This window comes from Taeniopygia guttata, chromosome 3 (genome assembly GCF_048771995.1).
Source record: "Taeniopygia guttata chromosome 3, bTaeGut7.mat, whole genome shotgun sequence".
In the NCBI taxonomy this organism is placed as follows: Eukaryota; Metazoa; Chordata; class Aves; order Passeriformes; family Estrildidae; genus Taeniopygia; species Taeniopygia guttata.
The window spans coordinates 30,848,546-30,864,891 of NC_133027.1; the positions used below are offsets into that span (position 1 = coordinate 30,848,546).

The window sequence follows — 16,346 nt, forward strand, 5'->3', positions numbered from 1 at the left end:
AACCTGGTGTTCTTACCCATTTTTTCATATAATTTCTGTTGTACAAAATTAGTAAAGAAAGAATAAAGGAGGATGGCACAGTAAGGCAAAACTTTCTGATGGAAATGGAATGGAAAACTTTATGATTCTGTGTGGATTGGGAAGGTTTTGACAATGGTGTTCTTTCATTTTTAAGGATGAAGCCACAACTGCAGCAGAATAAACCTCAAAACTTTAGTATAAAGATTTTCATAGCTTTTCCATCAAAACCTGATAGACTGGAACTTACGTTAAAGTCTTAGAGCTGATGTTGGATAAATGAACAAGATTGATAGGTTACTAACCCTGGCATTTTCTAATGGTAGGGAAATGAGCAAGATTAATTAAATCATAGACAATATCTCTGTAAATTACAAGATGACTGACTTGTGCAGCTTGCACTAATGAAGGCATCATCTCAGTGTGATATTAAGGTAGGCTTGTGCACTTGGTTGTGTTAAAATCAGATAAGTTAGAGGTGACCTGGTCTTCTCCACTGTTGCCTGCTTTTGGATTTTGTTTGTGCTGTTTTTTTAGCACAGGTCCCTATAGTTGGCCAAGGTGTACTGTGGAGGTATATGGAGATTACCAGCATATAAATTTTTATTAGCACCATACTGTCACGTTATCGTTTTGTAGATGTCCAGCAGACAGGATTATGATTTGGTTAAAAAAATGGGAGTCATTCATCACTGGATACTAAGAATCAAATGAGAACAGGAGCATGAATAGGGAATTGTTTCCTTGATTGCACCTTTATCAGTTATCAATGCCATCAAAAAACTTATTGAAGTAAAGGAAGACATCCTGTGATGCTCCACCCTTGTCTGCTAAGCCAGTCATGACACTGTTAAAATTAGTGTTGGTTTGGTCAAGCATGGCTTCCTCTTGATGAAGCCATGCTGATTTCTTCCATTAACATTCTTGTCCTTTACGTGCCTGGAATTGGTTTCCAGGTTAGTTGTTCCATTGCCTTCCTAGGTATTGAGGTAAGACTGAGCAACCAGTTGTTCCCTGGGTCTTGCTTCTTGCCCCTGAAGAAAGGACTGGCAGAAGAGCTTAAGAAGAGTGGAAGGTTAAAAGGACTGCATTGGAAAATAAAACAATGAAACATTATTGTATCCCAGTTACCTGTCATCTGCAGGATTGCAAAAATTTATAGTGCCCATACTGGATCTGAGTAATGAGTATGTCCCTAGTCATGTACTGAAAATATGTGCTTTATAGGTGAAAATACTTGTAAGAGGTTGCAAGGTTAATTCTTTATTTGCCTCCTTAATTTGGCCAAAGTATCTAATACCTGCTGATGGAGGGTAATTAATTTAGGTTTTGTGGTTCTTTTCATAACAAGGACTCAAGTTTTTTAGGTAAAAAATTCCAAGTCATGCTAGAAAAGAAGCTGATCATGTGAAAGATGTGAGAGAATCAACTCCCTGGAAGCTTGTATTGGCTTTGGTTCCTTTCAGTGATACTTGCAAACAAACTGTTTTCAATAATCTCAGAATAATTGAAGGCAGTGGACATTGCTTGCTTTCAGTAGATCTCCAACATGAGAAGAACCCTGAAGGATAATGCAGTGCCCATTAGTGACAACTGTGAAAAATGGCCATGTAAGACCTGCATATCAAATATGTATTGATGTTCTGCTGTTTGCAAGGACAGTATTTCAGAAGAATGTACCAGCAGCATAAAAATTATTTTGAATGAGAAGCTGTTAATAAATGACCTGAAGTAAATATATCTGGAAATTGCTATAACCATGTACTTCATTCACTAAACCCACATATATTACTAAGACCATCTTGAATGTCATAAAAAAATAGTAGCCCCAGTAACCTTGAAGGCTCCACTTGAAAATAAATGCACAAAACTGCATACCTGTTCCTTCTACTTGCCTTTTTCCTATCAGATTCTTAATGCTATTTTTAGTTCACTTAATACTGCTTAGTCTCCTGTTTTTAATGTTGTCTTATTCCAAAGGACATAACAAGGAATAGGTTGTCTATTATGAGTGTACTGGTGTCAATACTTTAAAATAATTGCTGTGGGATTCAAGGAGACTAACTAGTAATAGAAACTGAGATGAATCTTAGTGCAGCAAGACTCCCAAGCATTCGTCATGCTACCTTACACCTCTAAAAAATGTGGTATTTTTTAGATAGAACACAAAACTAAATTGAACATTAAGTTTAAGAAATGTTATGCAGGTTTTTTTCTTGTTGCACACTCCCATGCTCACTGAGTACAGTACTTAATATCTTGAAAGGCTACTCTCTACACAAAGCTTAGTCATGAATGAGTCCTATTGGGGCAAAACTGCTAAAAAGAAATTAAACATCACATTTCTTCCTCTGATTTGAGGCAAAACTTTCTAGTGACTCCAGTGTGGCTTTCTTTCTGTTCTTGTCCAAAAGTTTCAATACCTTGCTTATGCCAGAATTATTTGGGCTGGAAGAGACCTCTTGATGGTCTCTCCTCAACCCAGAAATACGGTATGATCTCTGCTACATAGCACTGAAGTAAGCCATTGCTTTTTGTTATATCTACTTCGGGTGGACCACAGTGCAGAATCTATGGACTGAACAGAGAACAAGACTCTCAAGAAGCAGCATGGTAGTGAGGATCATTTAGGTATTCTTAAGAGTAATTGTGTGTATGCAAGTTTTTTGTTTTAACTCATCCCACTGGTGCCTTACCTAGTTTATGCCTAAGTGCAGATGACTTTAGAGAAGTCCCTGTTGATCTGTGAATCATGGCAGACCTTAAGCACCAAACAAATGTCTTCTGAATCTGCACAAGAGCCCTTCTATGTGCCATGAAGCATCTTAAACAGAAATAAAGGCATAACAAATTACAGAATTGATTGAAATCTCAGGCAGGAACATAGGAAATTCCAGGAAATGGTGTTTGTTATGGTGAGAGAATGTGGGAACAAAATAATTTGGCAGGTAAAATTAAAGAGGAAGATCTTTTGTTCCAGATAGCTGCTGAATATTGCTTTATGTGTCTGCTGTTATACAGATGAATTATTGGTAAATGTTAGGTGACTAATGTGTTTTTTCATTTTCCAGAGTAAAGATTAGAATGTTGGTGAAAACTTTATAGCTGCTAAGATGTTGAGTAGTGCTAAAGGGAGAAAATCTTCACCAAGGAAACAAATGCAGTATTAATGGCTAGAAATATTTGATGTACTGATGACCTTGAAAATAATTTTGCAGCTTTTCTTAAAGTAATTGACTATGAAGTAACCTTAAAATCTAGTAGTTTGTATACTGGCTATATACTGGCAAGGGGAGCAAAATGGGACAGAAACTTTTGATGAGGAAATAATAGTTACAATATTGGAAAAGGGCATCTTAAGGGGTGATATTTTTTATAGAAATTAATATTTTTATACCTTGTATCTTCATTGCCTTTCCTATTTAGAGAGTGATGAAACAGAAATATGAATTTAATATGTATTGAAAATGTTTATTTGACAAAGCAGAGTAAGTAGATTATTCCTCCCATATTTTTAAATGTTTTGTTTAGATAATGAGATTAATTTGCCACAGTACTAAGTACCAAATAAAAGAAAGTGGTATTTGAGCTTTCTCTCTTCAGTTCTTATTAATGTATGCAGAAGTGTTTGACTTCTGTGAAAAGTTTGCATTCAAAACTAACCTGTCAAGCTTTAAATTCTTTCAAACTTACGGTTTTAGGTAGTTATCAGAAATCTATTACAGTGTCATGAAAATTTGCACATTTAATATAATTATAACAGTTTTTCTTTTCAGTTGAAAGAAATCATTCTGTATTCATAAATTTTAAGCTGTTTAAGCAAAAGGAAAAAAAGCCAGTTTCATTAAATAAAGGAGCATGTCAGAAATGCTTCTTTTTGCAACTTCTGTGACCCATTGTGTTTCTTACAGAGATGGAGAAGACTCAAATGTTCAAGGTTTTATGGCACATTCTGTTTTGAAGTACTCACTGTTAATTTTCATTAGTGTTGATAATAATAATTTTGTTGGTTTATGGCATATTTACTGAGGTATGATCAGTTGTAGAAAACTTCATTTTGAATTGGTCACTTTTAAAAAAACTTGATACTCTGTCATGGTTTGCTTTCAAAAATGAGAACTTTTTTTGAGTGTTTGGAATCTGTGTGCTATGCTCCAGATTGTAAACACAGTGCTAAAAGTTACAATACACAATGGAATCAGTGAATTTGTGGACTGTTTTTTCATCAGGCTATTTCCCAAACAGCTGGATCTTGAGCAAGATATGTAAAGTCATACTAAGGTTTTTTGGCAAGAGGGAGCAAGTATTTCTCTGAGAGATTAGCAAGGGTGATGATACCTGTTTGCAGTGCCTGCAGGAATGGAGTTGGGTTAATTTGGACTCTTTGCTGTAGGTTTTCAGTGGGGATTTTCAAGAAGAGTGTCTGTAGTGTAATAGGCTTCTGTTCACTTGGGCTGCCTTTCAATACTCTTGAGTTTCACCACTGCTCTTTACAAATGCCAAGCTCCTTACTCTTTATTCCCCTTTGGCAAGAGAGGAAGAATGTAAAGGATTACCTAAAACAGATCTTTATACAATTGCATTGAACTTTATAAAGCTCCTCTAATACTAAATATTAAGATTCAATGACTTCTCCAGCCTGAGGAGCCTCAGTGACCCTGTGAAAGCCACATTATGTGTGTGATTAAAGGTGTGAGTGAAGCAGATTCTGTTGGTGTCTGCCCAGCCTTGACCAGTGTCCTGCCACTGTTACTGGGTCATGTCTTCTAGTTAAAGGCTGTACTTATTGATCAACCAGTCCACTTCAGGTTTTTGTGATAAGTTTGGAGCAAAGGCGCATTAAATGCACACGAAGAAATGCATTTGTCATGTCACTACTATTAACCAGTTAATCTTCATTTTAGAAATTGATGTTTTGATGGATTCAGGGGATCAGCCTGATACTGGTGTGAGAACTATAAGCAGATTTATGAAGTAATTTTCATAGTCAAATTTCACAACAATATCATCACACATTTTGATGTCTCTAGGCAAGAAAAGACTAGGAATTCCCTTTTCAGATGGAGAAGAATGCTGTTATTACCATTCAGGTTTATAAATGAAAAGGTCATGAACTCAGGTTGTGTGCTTTGGTGCTCAGTATCTCTAAATTCTGCATGTTCTGCAGATGTCCTTTGCAGAAATGTGAATTGATGTTATTAGTATGCTTCTAATTTTTAAATTTAAGCTTTAAAAAACTTTTCAAAAACTTCTTAAAAACTTTTAAAACTTTTTTTTACTCTTTAATGCTGCAGAACTGTATAGTTGGGTTGGTGAAATGAGTTGATAAATTATAGACAGCTTTTTGCCTATTGCACAATATGCAGTGGTTCAATTTAAGACTTCAGTTTATTTTAAGCCATCCTCAAACTTAGATTTATTTAAAAATTTAGTACATACCAGTGAAAGTACAATACATTTTTACAGTCATATTCCATGTCCCTTTTGACCATAACTTCCACATACTTCATTAGAAATCAAATTCATTATGATAAACAAATACAGAAAAGGACTTTTACTTCTGATACTGAAGCAGCATCTTTAATGAAAATTTTGTAAGCTCTGAATCTTTTCAGTCGTGTTACTTGTGTTTATTTTTTTCCCTTACAAGCCACAGAAGAAAGAGGATCAGCAATCAGAAGCTAAAGCAAGTCCAAAAAAGTCATCAGAACCCACTATTGACCTTTTAGGACTTGGTAAGCAATACAAAATTGCTTGGTTTTAAATCAAATGTAGATAAGTAATTTTGTATTCTAATAGATATACTTTTGTTTTTTCTATGATTACTGAAAAATTAATTTGAAAACCATAAGATTGCATGCAGGAATTTAAAATTGTAACAGAAAATGCCATTGGGATGTGGATATATCAGTACTTATGTTTTGCTGGGGAGAGTAATGAGATCCTGTGGGAAGAGCAAGTTATCAAAGTGATCTTCAAAGGCCTTGTGTATTTCATTGTTTATGGTACAAGTGTACTTTTAAATGAAAATGCTGAGGACATCTGAATTATGTATCTGTAAAAGACATCATACATTTCCTCTATTGGTTAATAGAATGGTAAACTGTCAAACTAGTACCTTGTAAAACTTAATAGTGTCTATTTCAGTGTTCTGTACTGACTGCAACCATCATTCATTTTTATCTAATCTACCTTTTTTTTTCTGACTGGCAGGTAACTATGGGTTGTCCTGTAAATAAAGTAGTTTCTAGTAAAATAATTTAATTGACACTGTCTGCCTATACTGTTGTGTATAGGCCATTCTCAAAAAATATGTCTTTCATTTACCTACTGTTGCTCTAAATGTGTTTTTCCATTTGATGGAATCTTGAAATGTAAGTGGAAGAATAAAATAGTACAGTATTTTTATTTCCTTTTGAAATTCAGTGTTAGGAAAATCTTTTACAAGTTGTGAATGGATATAAAGTGTATTCACTTTCTATCCATGTAATGGTTACTCTTAATTTTCCACATGATTTCTATGTTATATTGGAGGAGGCTAATAAGTCTCTTAAGTGCAATTCTGAAAACTTCACTTTTTAGAAGAGTGTTTTGGGTTTTTTTAAATTTTTTTGTTTCAAGGTATGAATAATGTGACAAAACACAAAATGGTTTATTTTTTTTAATGTTTTAATGTTTTAAAATTCACATTCTCATCCAAAATGCGTGGTTTCTTCCCTCTGATGTAGAGCTAACTGTAAAGTACCATTTTTGCACAGTTTATGTGTATGTTGTCCATATCTCATTCCAAGTAATTGCTACTATAGGCGTGCAAATCTTAATTAACACCGTAGAACGAATGTAGAATGAGCCTACTGGAAAAAAAAAGGTAATTTAGACCTGATGGAAAGCTGATTCTCCTTTATTTTCCTTTAGCAAACAAACAACCTAATTAAAACCTAAAATTTAATCAATATGTGGTTTTGAGATTGCTAGGCTTCTGTATTCTGTTGGTCATAATATGAAAAGTATCTTGGTAACACTGCTTTATGATACAATAATGAACTCAGATTACATTGACTAACTTGAGATGTAATGTGCAATGAAAATAGTATTATAATTGGTGTTCAACAGCTCTGCTTCTTCAGTGAGATATAAAAAGGGCAAAGTTTATAATATGTATGTTAAAACCCCATAATTTTAGAGGAGGGAATGCTTCAAGATCTTTTAAATAACAAATTGAAAAGCAGTGTAATAAGCCAGTAGCACTTGGAATCCACTGAACTGCAAATGAGATATTTGTTAATGAGAGCAGACCCGCATATTTCATTTCAAGAGTTGTCTTTTAATTAGCACCTGCAATAGAAGGCTTCAGATAGTATTAAAAGAGAGGTCGCATCAACTCAGTACCATAGAGTAGTCCAGGTTGGAAGGGACCTTAAATGACCTTCTGGTCCAAGGAGTCCATGGGGAGGGGAATGTAGAGATTAACTAGCATCCTATCTGGACACAGCCTGCAAACCTCCAGTGATGGAACTCTGTCATATCTCTGGAGTTGTTCTACTAATTGGTCTTACAGTAAAAAATTTCTTTCTTACATTGACAAACTTGTACCTGTTGCCCTCTGTCTTCCCTGTGTGGCTCCTCCGTGTGTTGTGAAGGGAGAGGCTGTATCTCCTCTTCATAGCTGCCCTTTAAGTACTGACATGATGGGGTGAGAGTCTTCCTGAGCCTTCCCTTCTCCAGGGAGAAAAGACTGAGCTTCTTCAGTCTTTCCTCATAGAGCAGGTCCTGCAGCCCTTTGGCCATCTTCATGCCTCTCCTTTGGACCCTCTCCAGTCTGTGTCTGTCTTGAATTGCAGGAGCCAGAACTGGACACAGACTCCAGGTGAAGCCTGGGAAGTGCTGAGTTGAGTGGGATGATCACAATTTTTCCTCAGCAAGTAACCCCCCTGGATACATCCCAGAATTTCACTCACCTTTTTTGCTGCAGTGATGCACTGCTGATTAAAATTTTTGATATGTCATATCAAATAATACTAAAATGGATATGATTGCTTAGCTCGTTCTTCTTACTGAGCAGATGTTTTTCTAATGAGGATTCATTCTCTTAGGACTTCATTTCTGCAAGTGAAGAATAGCACTAGCTTTTAGTAGGGCAGCTCAAAATCACTTGTGATAGCAGGTTAAGTAATTTGAATGGATCAGAATTCATGCTAGAATAATTTTGGTTTTCGGAACAGTCCAGGTTCTTGTCAAAGTATATTCTTGAGTAACCCTAACTGCTAGCTTTGGGTATGGTATTAATCTCTGGGTCATTGTTCTTTTTGTCTCAGTTGGTTTTGCAGTAATAACCTCATCAGAAAGTAAACTTCCTTAGATAGAGCTTATCCTATGAAAATTGTACCTGGGCAATTTTCTAAGGGAAACTCACTTTTCTTTACAAATTGCAAAATTTCCAAGAAAATATGCCTTGGGGAATTGTACCTTTAAATCTTGTAATAGGAGAAGAGGCATAATATCCTCAATGACTGTACTATCACTTTTGTGTTTGTTCTGAGCCCTTTTGAATAGATCTGTGTGGTTCCCTTGATTTCCTCATTGGGGGTTGTTATTGAGATGCTGTTTCGATACTCACTTTTCGGCGATGCAACAACATTCATGGATTTTGGCTTTCTGATTCAGAATAGATTATAGTTCAGAACTCCTCATACAGAAAGGTGGGGAAATGGACATGAACAAGCTAAATATTGTTACGCTGTCTATGGGCAGCAGTGTCAGTGTTCTTGCTGTGCAACCCCAGATTCCTTCCCTTTCTTCCCAAGCAGTGGGAAACAACAACCTGATTCTGTAGGCCAAGCCTGAAGCTGCTTTTTTAGTCATCTCTACGATTATTTGGATCTTACCCATGCTGGAAGAATGCCCTGCTGAAAATGTGGAAATCTAAAATTGACACTAAAATCAATAATACAGGATGTTGTAAAATGAATTTTTAATAGGATAATTATAGGAAACACTCTTTGGTTTGAAAGTCACAGTGTGTAAACCACAGTTCTCCAGCACTTAAATGATGGGTGGTGCTGTATTTTCATCTCTCTAGTGTTAACCTTGTGCTCTGTGCTCTTTTTTGTTTTTTTGCTTTTTTTTTTTACTTAGAAGGTAGATGTCTCCACTTATGCCAGGTTGATGTAAATTATTTCTTAATATTTTGTAAAAAATGGTATTATAGCTATGTACAAATGTCCATGGAATATTGGAATGTTACACAGGCAGTTTGTGATCATTGTGCTTGCCAAGATATGCCACTTAGAAATTACTTTGACATAGAGAGGAAAAAAAAGAAAAAATAGCGGTTTTAAATTATATTACCTTACAGAATTGCCAGGAAGAAAAGTGCATTTTACATATTCTGCATCATTTGCCATGTTTAGATATGCCCTTCAAAAAATAAACAATTTCATATTCTGGATTAACCACTGTAGTTACAATTAATAACTAGAAGAAAACAGATTTATTATAGTATTTACTGAATTTGACGTGTGGGACATTCATCTGGCATGGCTGGAGGTAGAATATGATATGCTAAAAGCTGCTTTTCTGCTTCTGCATGGGAAATATTCTCTGAAAGACTTCTCTGAAGTTTTGAGAGGTTAATCGTGATATGAAACGTAGCTGAATGTTGCATAACTGAGAAATGTATTTTTGTCAGGACTGTTGGGTAAGCAGCATGGTTGGTCCTAAGTCAGAAAATTGCATTTAAGAAATAGTAAAGATTTGTAAATACATAAATATCATTTATGCACATATATATCATAGACTCCTAGAATCCTAGAATAGTTTGGGCTGGAAGGGACCTTTAAAGGTCATCTTGTCCAACCCCCCTGCCATAAGCAGGGACATCTTCAGCTAGATCAGGTTACTCAGAGCCCCATCCAACCCAGCCTTGAATGTTTGCAGGGAAGGGGCAGCTACCACGTTTCAGGTCAACCTTTCACAACCCCTCATTGTGAAAAATTCCTTTCTTATATCTAGTCTGAATCTATCCTGGTTTAGGTTAGAACCATTACCCCTTGTTGTATCACTACAGACTCTAATAAAATGTCTGTCCCAATCTTTCCTGTAGGTCTTTAAGTACTGGAAGGCCACAATCAGGTCTCCCTAGAGCCTTCTCTTCTCTATGCTGAACAGCCCCACTATCTCAGACTTTTCTTACAGGAGAAATTTCTTTGATCACTTCATGGCCTTTCTCTGGACCTGCTGCAACAGGTCCATGTCTTTCCGTGCTGGGGACCTCTGAGCTGGATGCAGCACTCCAGGTGGGGTCTCACCAGAGTGGAGAAGTAGAATGTCTTCTCTTGACCTGCTGGCCATGCTGTTTTGAATGCAGCCCAGAATACAGTTGAGTTTCTGGGCTGCAAGCGCACATTACCTGCCCATGTCCAGATTTTCATCCTCCAGGATCCATAGGTCCTGCTCTGCAGGGCCGTTCTCAATCCATTCATCCTCAAGCCTATATTTATAGCGTGGATTGCCCTGACCCAGTGCAGGACCTTGCACTTGGCCTGGTTGAACCTCATGAGGTTTGCATGGCCCCGCTTATTGAGCTTGTAAATATGTTAACATTCATAGTATTGCTGCAATGTTCAGATTATGCTTAGGTAAGCAATATATCTATCTAAAAGGAAAACATTTACAACCACTTGAGGCATTACTAGCTTTCTGGATTTTCACATTTTATTTTTAGAAGTATTATGCAGAAATTGCCCCTCTGTGATTGCTTTTTCCCTTCTGCAAAGGTTTTAGCAGTAAATAAAATTTTACTAATGCATGAAATAATTCTGCAATTATTTTGTCCAGACAGACCTTATTTGAATCTTTGCCCCAGATTTTTGTTGCAACTATTGACCTATTTCTCTCAGGTCTGCCTTTCTAGTAATTTGGTGTAAAAAATAATCATATGCATATTCTCTCTATTGAAAGTCTTGGTATGGCTGTCATAAATGATTGTATATATAAAAATACATGGCTGCTTATTAACAAAGTTCTTGTAAACAGTTTGGTTCATAAAAAATGAGTTTTAGAAATGCAGAGTTTAAGACCAGATCTGCTTTTTCTCTGTTTCCTCTCTTGCTGTCCCTTTGAAGCCCTTCTGCTGGTCTTTCTCACTATTGGTGCAGATTAATATACCAAGGATTGATGATGTATATGAAAGCTATAATGTATATGAATAACAGAAGGCAGCACTGAATTGGAAATTATCATGTCAGGGATTAATAAAATCTATACAGAAAAAGAATTGTAAAGGTAAACTTCACTGGAACCTTTGACTATATTATTAAATACATCCTGGTAAATAGTTTTTGTTTCTGCTATCAAACTGAAACACGACTTCCTAATCTGAAATCAGAAGCATCATCTGCTGTTACAGTGTGGCAGTCATATATTATGTGTAATATTGTCATAAACTGTAAGAAGAGAAGTTTTGGAACCACACCTAGGAGCAAGGGTGAAGAACAGCATCTGTTGACTCTTCACATTCCCTTCTGACTGAGCATGGAAGCTCTGCTTTGCATCTGCTCTCATTGCAGTGGTTTTTGCTACATCTTATATTTCATTCCTAGCCATGTGTTCTCCAAAAAAGTGATGGATGTACTCTTTCTCAAAAGCTAATTGCTTCAAAGTAATCCTGTGGTGGATGAAGCTATAAATTTCTCAAAATACTCAGACAGGCCCATGTAACCTAATCTGATGCTTACCTGTTACCTGCAAAGGCTACAGCTGTGTTTCCTTCTGTCGTATACATACCACCTCTTCTAATCAGGTTTTAATGGCAGGTGTCACAAATTGGATGAATAGTGATATACTTAAAATAAATTGAAACTAAGAACTCTGCTGAAGTATCTTTCTTATATTACAGAAATATTTTAAAATGAGAAGGAAAAGGAGGTAATACATCCTAATCCATGACCTAGTGTGCTGAAGTTGAAACTGTCCATAATCTATGTATAAGAACTGTGAATTATTATGTTGAAAAACAAGACTGTATGTGCCCGCGTGCAAATATATTTAAATGGCAACACTAATATTGCTACAAGTAATAAACTAGAGTGAAATCACTGTTAGGTTTTCTTGTATATTCTGAAACTTAGTTCTTTCAGTAGAAGAGGAGGAAGGTTCTTGGTGTCTCTTTTTAATAGATATTAATATCCAACTATTAAATTTTGAGAAATCAGTAGAACAGGATCATCTGTTAATACTATTCATACAGGCTTAAAACAGGGTTGTAAACTGTAATTCAAAATGTCTGGTTTCTGCACCAGTGGAGACAGGGAGGTGTTTATTCAGTAAGAGATGAAAGGCATGTGCATTACCAAATAACATTCTTACAGAACAAACCTATCAAAAATCTGTGTTTTCATAATATTAGTTTATAAGCAGCATATTAAATACTTGAGAAATACTATATTTTTGCAAATGGGTTCTGTCATGACTGTTCTAAATATATGAAGTGCTTGTTTCAGTAAATTGATTGCATTTAGATTTCAGTCTTCTATGTAAAACACCTTTACATTCAGGAAATCTAAACTACTTTGGAATATGACAAGAAAGATTTTTTTTTTCTAATACATTTACCTGACTAAGAAAATGAGAACATTAAATTATTATTTCCTGACAGACCTTTTGCTTCAAAATTACGCACAGTTCATTCCTAAATTTATCTGAAACAGTGAACCTTTGGGGAGATATCTTTGGAACTGCCAGTCTGCAGAATGACCTCAAAAGCAGCTTATGCTTAAATGACCAGTACATTTATTTACACACATCTCACAGCACTAATGTGCATCAAATGGTGCAGCAGATTATAATTATGGTCATTTTGCTGTGCACTGGCTTCCATGCATCAGAAATAAGGGAAAGAGGAGACCTTTGCATTAAGGTGTAAGGAGCTCTATCATAATCATGCCTGATTATATGAGTTTGTAACTCATATAATGCCTGAGTTTGTAACTTTGCTTTTCAGAATCAGTGCAACAGCAGTCCCTCATCAAAGGAAATCACAGAAGAGTAATAAAACTGACTGAGGTGGCTACTTCACATTCCTCAAGCTGCTCACTTTTTACTCAGCATAGAAGATCTAGTAGTGTCAACTCATTCCCATGGCCACTTTGCCTTCATCAAAGGCAGACAGAAGTAAGAAGGCATCTGTCATGGTTTGACCCCAGCTGGCAACTAAGCCCCACACAGCCACTTGCTCACTCCCCTCATGGGATGTGGAAGGGAATCAGGAGGGTAAAAGTGAGAAAACTTGCCGGTTGAGATAAAAATAATTTAACAGGTAAAGCAAAAGCTGTGCACGTAAGCAAAACAAAATTAGGAATTCATCCACCACTTTCCATGGGCAGGCAGGTGTTCAGACATCCCCAGGAAATTGGGGCGCCATCATGTGTAACAGTGACTTGTAACAAATGCCAATACTCCAAAGGTGTTCCTCCTCCTTCTTCCCACTGCTTTATATACTGAGCATGACATCATGTGTTGGGTATAGAATATCCCTTTGGTAGTTGTCACTGTCCTGACTGTGTCCCCTCACAACTCCTTGTACACCACAGCCTCCTCATTGGTGGGATGGGGTAGGGAGCAGCAAGTCTTTGACTTTCCAAGCGCTGCTTGGCAATAATGAAAACATCCCTGTGTTATCAACTGTTTCCAGCCCAAATCCAAATCAGAGCCCCATGCTGGCTACTGAGAGAAGCATTAATTTTATCCCAGCCAAAACCAGCACAGAATCCATGGGTCTTCTGAGTGGATTGTTTCAGAATGCAGTCTAACAATATTAGTAGCAGTGTACTGTTTTCACTATACTGTACTTTGGGGCTTTTAGAATACTGACCCTCCTGTGATGTATAAACAGCTGTGCCAGTCATGGCAGTATTTCTTTTGCAGAGAAAGTTTTGACTTAATTCAGCTAGTTTGTTCTGCCAGAGAAGTCTGACTTCTGCACTGAGATTGGTTAATTTTACACTTAACTTCTTCTGTTACCTATAAAAGCTTTCTTAAACTTGTTGTTAGGACTATTCAGTCCCTTTAAAGTTCAGCAGAATCTAGAGTCACCTTTGTATTGGTCACATTCTATGTAATGGCAACCCACTTGTGATATGCTCAGATATAAATTTATTAGCCAATTCTTATGCCTTTTTCTTGAGCAGCTTGAAATCAGAAGAGAATGGCTGCTCTGTTCCTTAAAAACACTTTTGGGATATTTTTGTCCTTTTATCTTTTGAAGTACTTTATTGCAAATTATCTTTAAGGCATAATTCTTCTTTTTTGTCATGCATTCATCTACTTGCACCTAGATTAGTAAATGTGTTCATGTGTTAAAGTGGTTTACAGACACCAAGGCTCAGAGCGAGAGCCATAGGTTCTTATGGATTATTAGCTCAGTGTGCCTGGCAGGTGTGCTCATATGGAGCTGTAGAATAAAGTCTGTGCAAAGTACTTTTGAAAAAGGGGAAGAATGGACCTTTTCCCTAATGCAAAGTTTATTTATGTACTCTTGAATAAAATAGCATGAAGAATAACTTCATGGTTTCTAAAATGCAAATTTTAATTCCAGAGCACAGATGAGTGTCTTTTGTCTGATACATGGCTACCAAATTTGGACCTTCTCAGTAAGATGTTTATTTAAATTCTTACTAAAAATGTTGGTGTGTAGAGACTCCTGAAAAATGAGTGCTGTGTACTGCTAAGTTGGTGTGGTTGACCTTAGGGATGTTTTAAGTGGTATTTTTGTCATTGGCTGTTTTTTGTTTGGGGTTTGGTTGTTTTTTTTTTTTTCTGAAGAACAGTAATGTGCCATCTTCAGGAAAGAGGTCTTTACAAAATCTGAGCAATATCACAGTCGGAAAAATATCTCAGAAATGGAGCACTTTTTTGATGGGCGTGGGGTAGAAGGGAATAGACAGCTTTAATTTTTCTCATGGTGTTAATATATTCATAATTTTCACTTTAAAAGTGATTCTGTTGCTTTTTTAGATGGTCCAGCTGAAGCATCTGTTACAAATGGAGGCACTGCTGTTGTCACAGCGCTGAATGATGACCTGGATATCTTCGGCCCAATGATCTCTAATCCTTTACCAGCAGCTGCAGTACCTCCTGCTCAGGTAAAATTTATTAAGTGTTTTTAGTTATATGTATGTGTAAATATGTGCATTCACATGTGTATTTTCCTTCAGAAAATTGTTCATTCACACAGAAGGAGTGCACACTTCTCATCGCATTTAAGCACCTCCTGATTAGAAATGCTCAAACTGTAACACTGATATTTTTCTCACCTCTTCAAGCTTCTGGACTACTTGGATATAGAAGTAGATGGTGTAGTCTTCCTTTCTGGTTATGCAGCTAAATTGGGTTATGTCTTACCCTGGTGATAGTGGTAATGTTTTCTTTTCATTTATATTCTTTGGTCTTGTTCTTTTTTAATAGGTATTGCTGAATATAACTTTATGTTCTCAAGTTATTGGGCATCAAGTCATTCTTTTAAAGACTTCTTATTGCCTTGCGATGCTGATATTTACGAAAGGCTGCAGTAGATACTTCTCTCTTAGACCTGCTAAAAATCTGGCATCTGAGGTTTCATACTCAAAATCAAGAATATACTGGAGTGCCTGTTGTCTGCTACTCTAATGCCTTATGTCAAAATTGATCCCTGTAGAGCTAGATGTGAAAAGTAGTAACCCATTTCTAGCTTCCCTTAGTTTTAATTTATTACATTTCGGTGTAGACTGAGCAAATTTAAATCTAGAATTGTGAAGTTTTCACTTGCCCTCAAAATAAACGGGCCAATGGTAGTATTGTACATAATGGGTAGCACTGAATTCTGGTTTCCCCCTTTCCAGCCGTTCTGAAGCTGGAAATGATGACCGCTGTATGTAGTTACTGTGTGCCCTGGAGAAAAGAGAAGCCTGAGAAAGAAGAGAAAAGCCTTTTGTTTCTGTTCCTTGGACATGTGATGTCATCTGCTGGTTAAAGAATTATTTAGCTAAGGAATGCAGTAAATCAAAAAGAAGGCTAAATATTTAAGAGTGAAAAAAAGCAAAGTGAAGGGTGATGATGACTAGTGATGGGTTAAATAATGAAGTAGCTGCTAAAGCATACTGAATTATATGTATATATAACATTTTAAATGCATTTCTGTGATAAAGATTTAGTCACTGGACCTTTTGTGAGAGGAATATTTTGACATGTTGTTCATATTTGTGCTAGTTTCTAGACTAAGTTTGGTACTTACTAAATGGATTAAAAAGTGGTAGAAAGGACAGTATTATTCTCAATATCTCATATCACCTTGT

General features: G+C 36.4%; 1 protein-coding gene across 4 annotated transcripts in view; it reads left to right on the top strand.

The window, feature by feature from the left end:
• The window catches only part of SMAP1 (small ArfGAP 1), a 90,067-nt gene that overhangs the window by 62,854 nt on the left and 10,867 nt on the right, over positions 1-16,346 (top strand). For 2 of the 4 annotated variants that reach the window (XM_030267393.4, XM_072926527.1), the window contains 2 exons: positions 5,669-5,753; positions 15,031-15,158. In XM_030267393.4, coding sequence (XP_030123253.4) covers positions 5,669-5,753; positions 15,031-15,158 — 213 coding nt within the window. The remainder of the gene's footprint in view (positions 1-5,668; positions 5,754-15,030; positions 15,159-16,346) is intronic. The other 2 variants (XM_072926526.1, XM_072926528.1) reach the window with 1 other exon arrangement.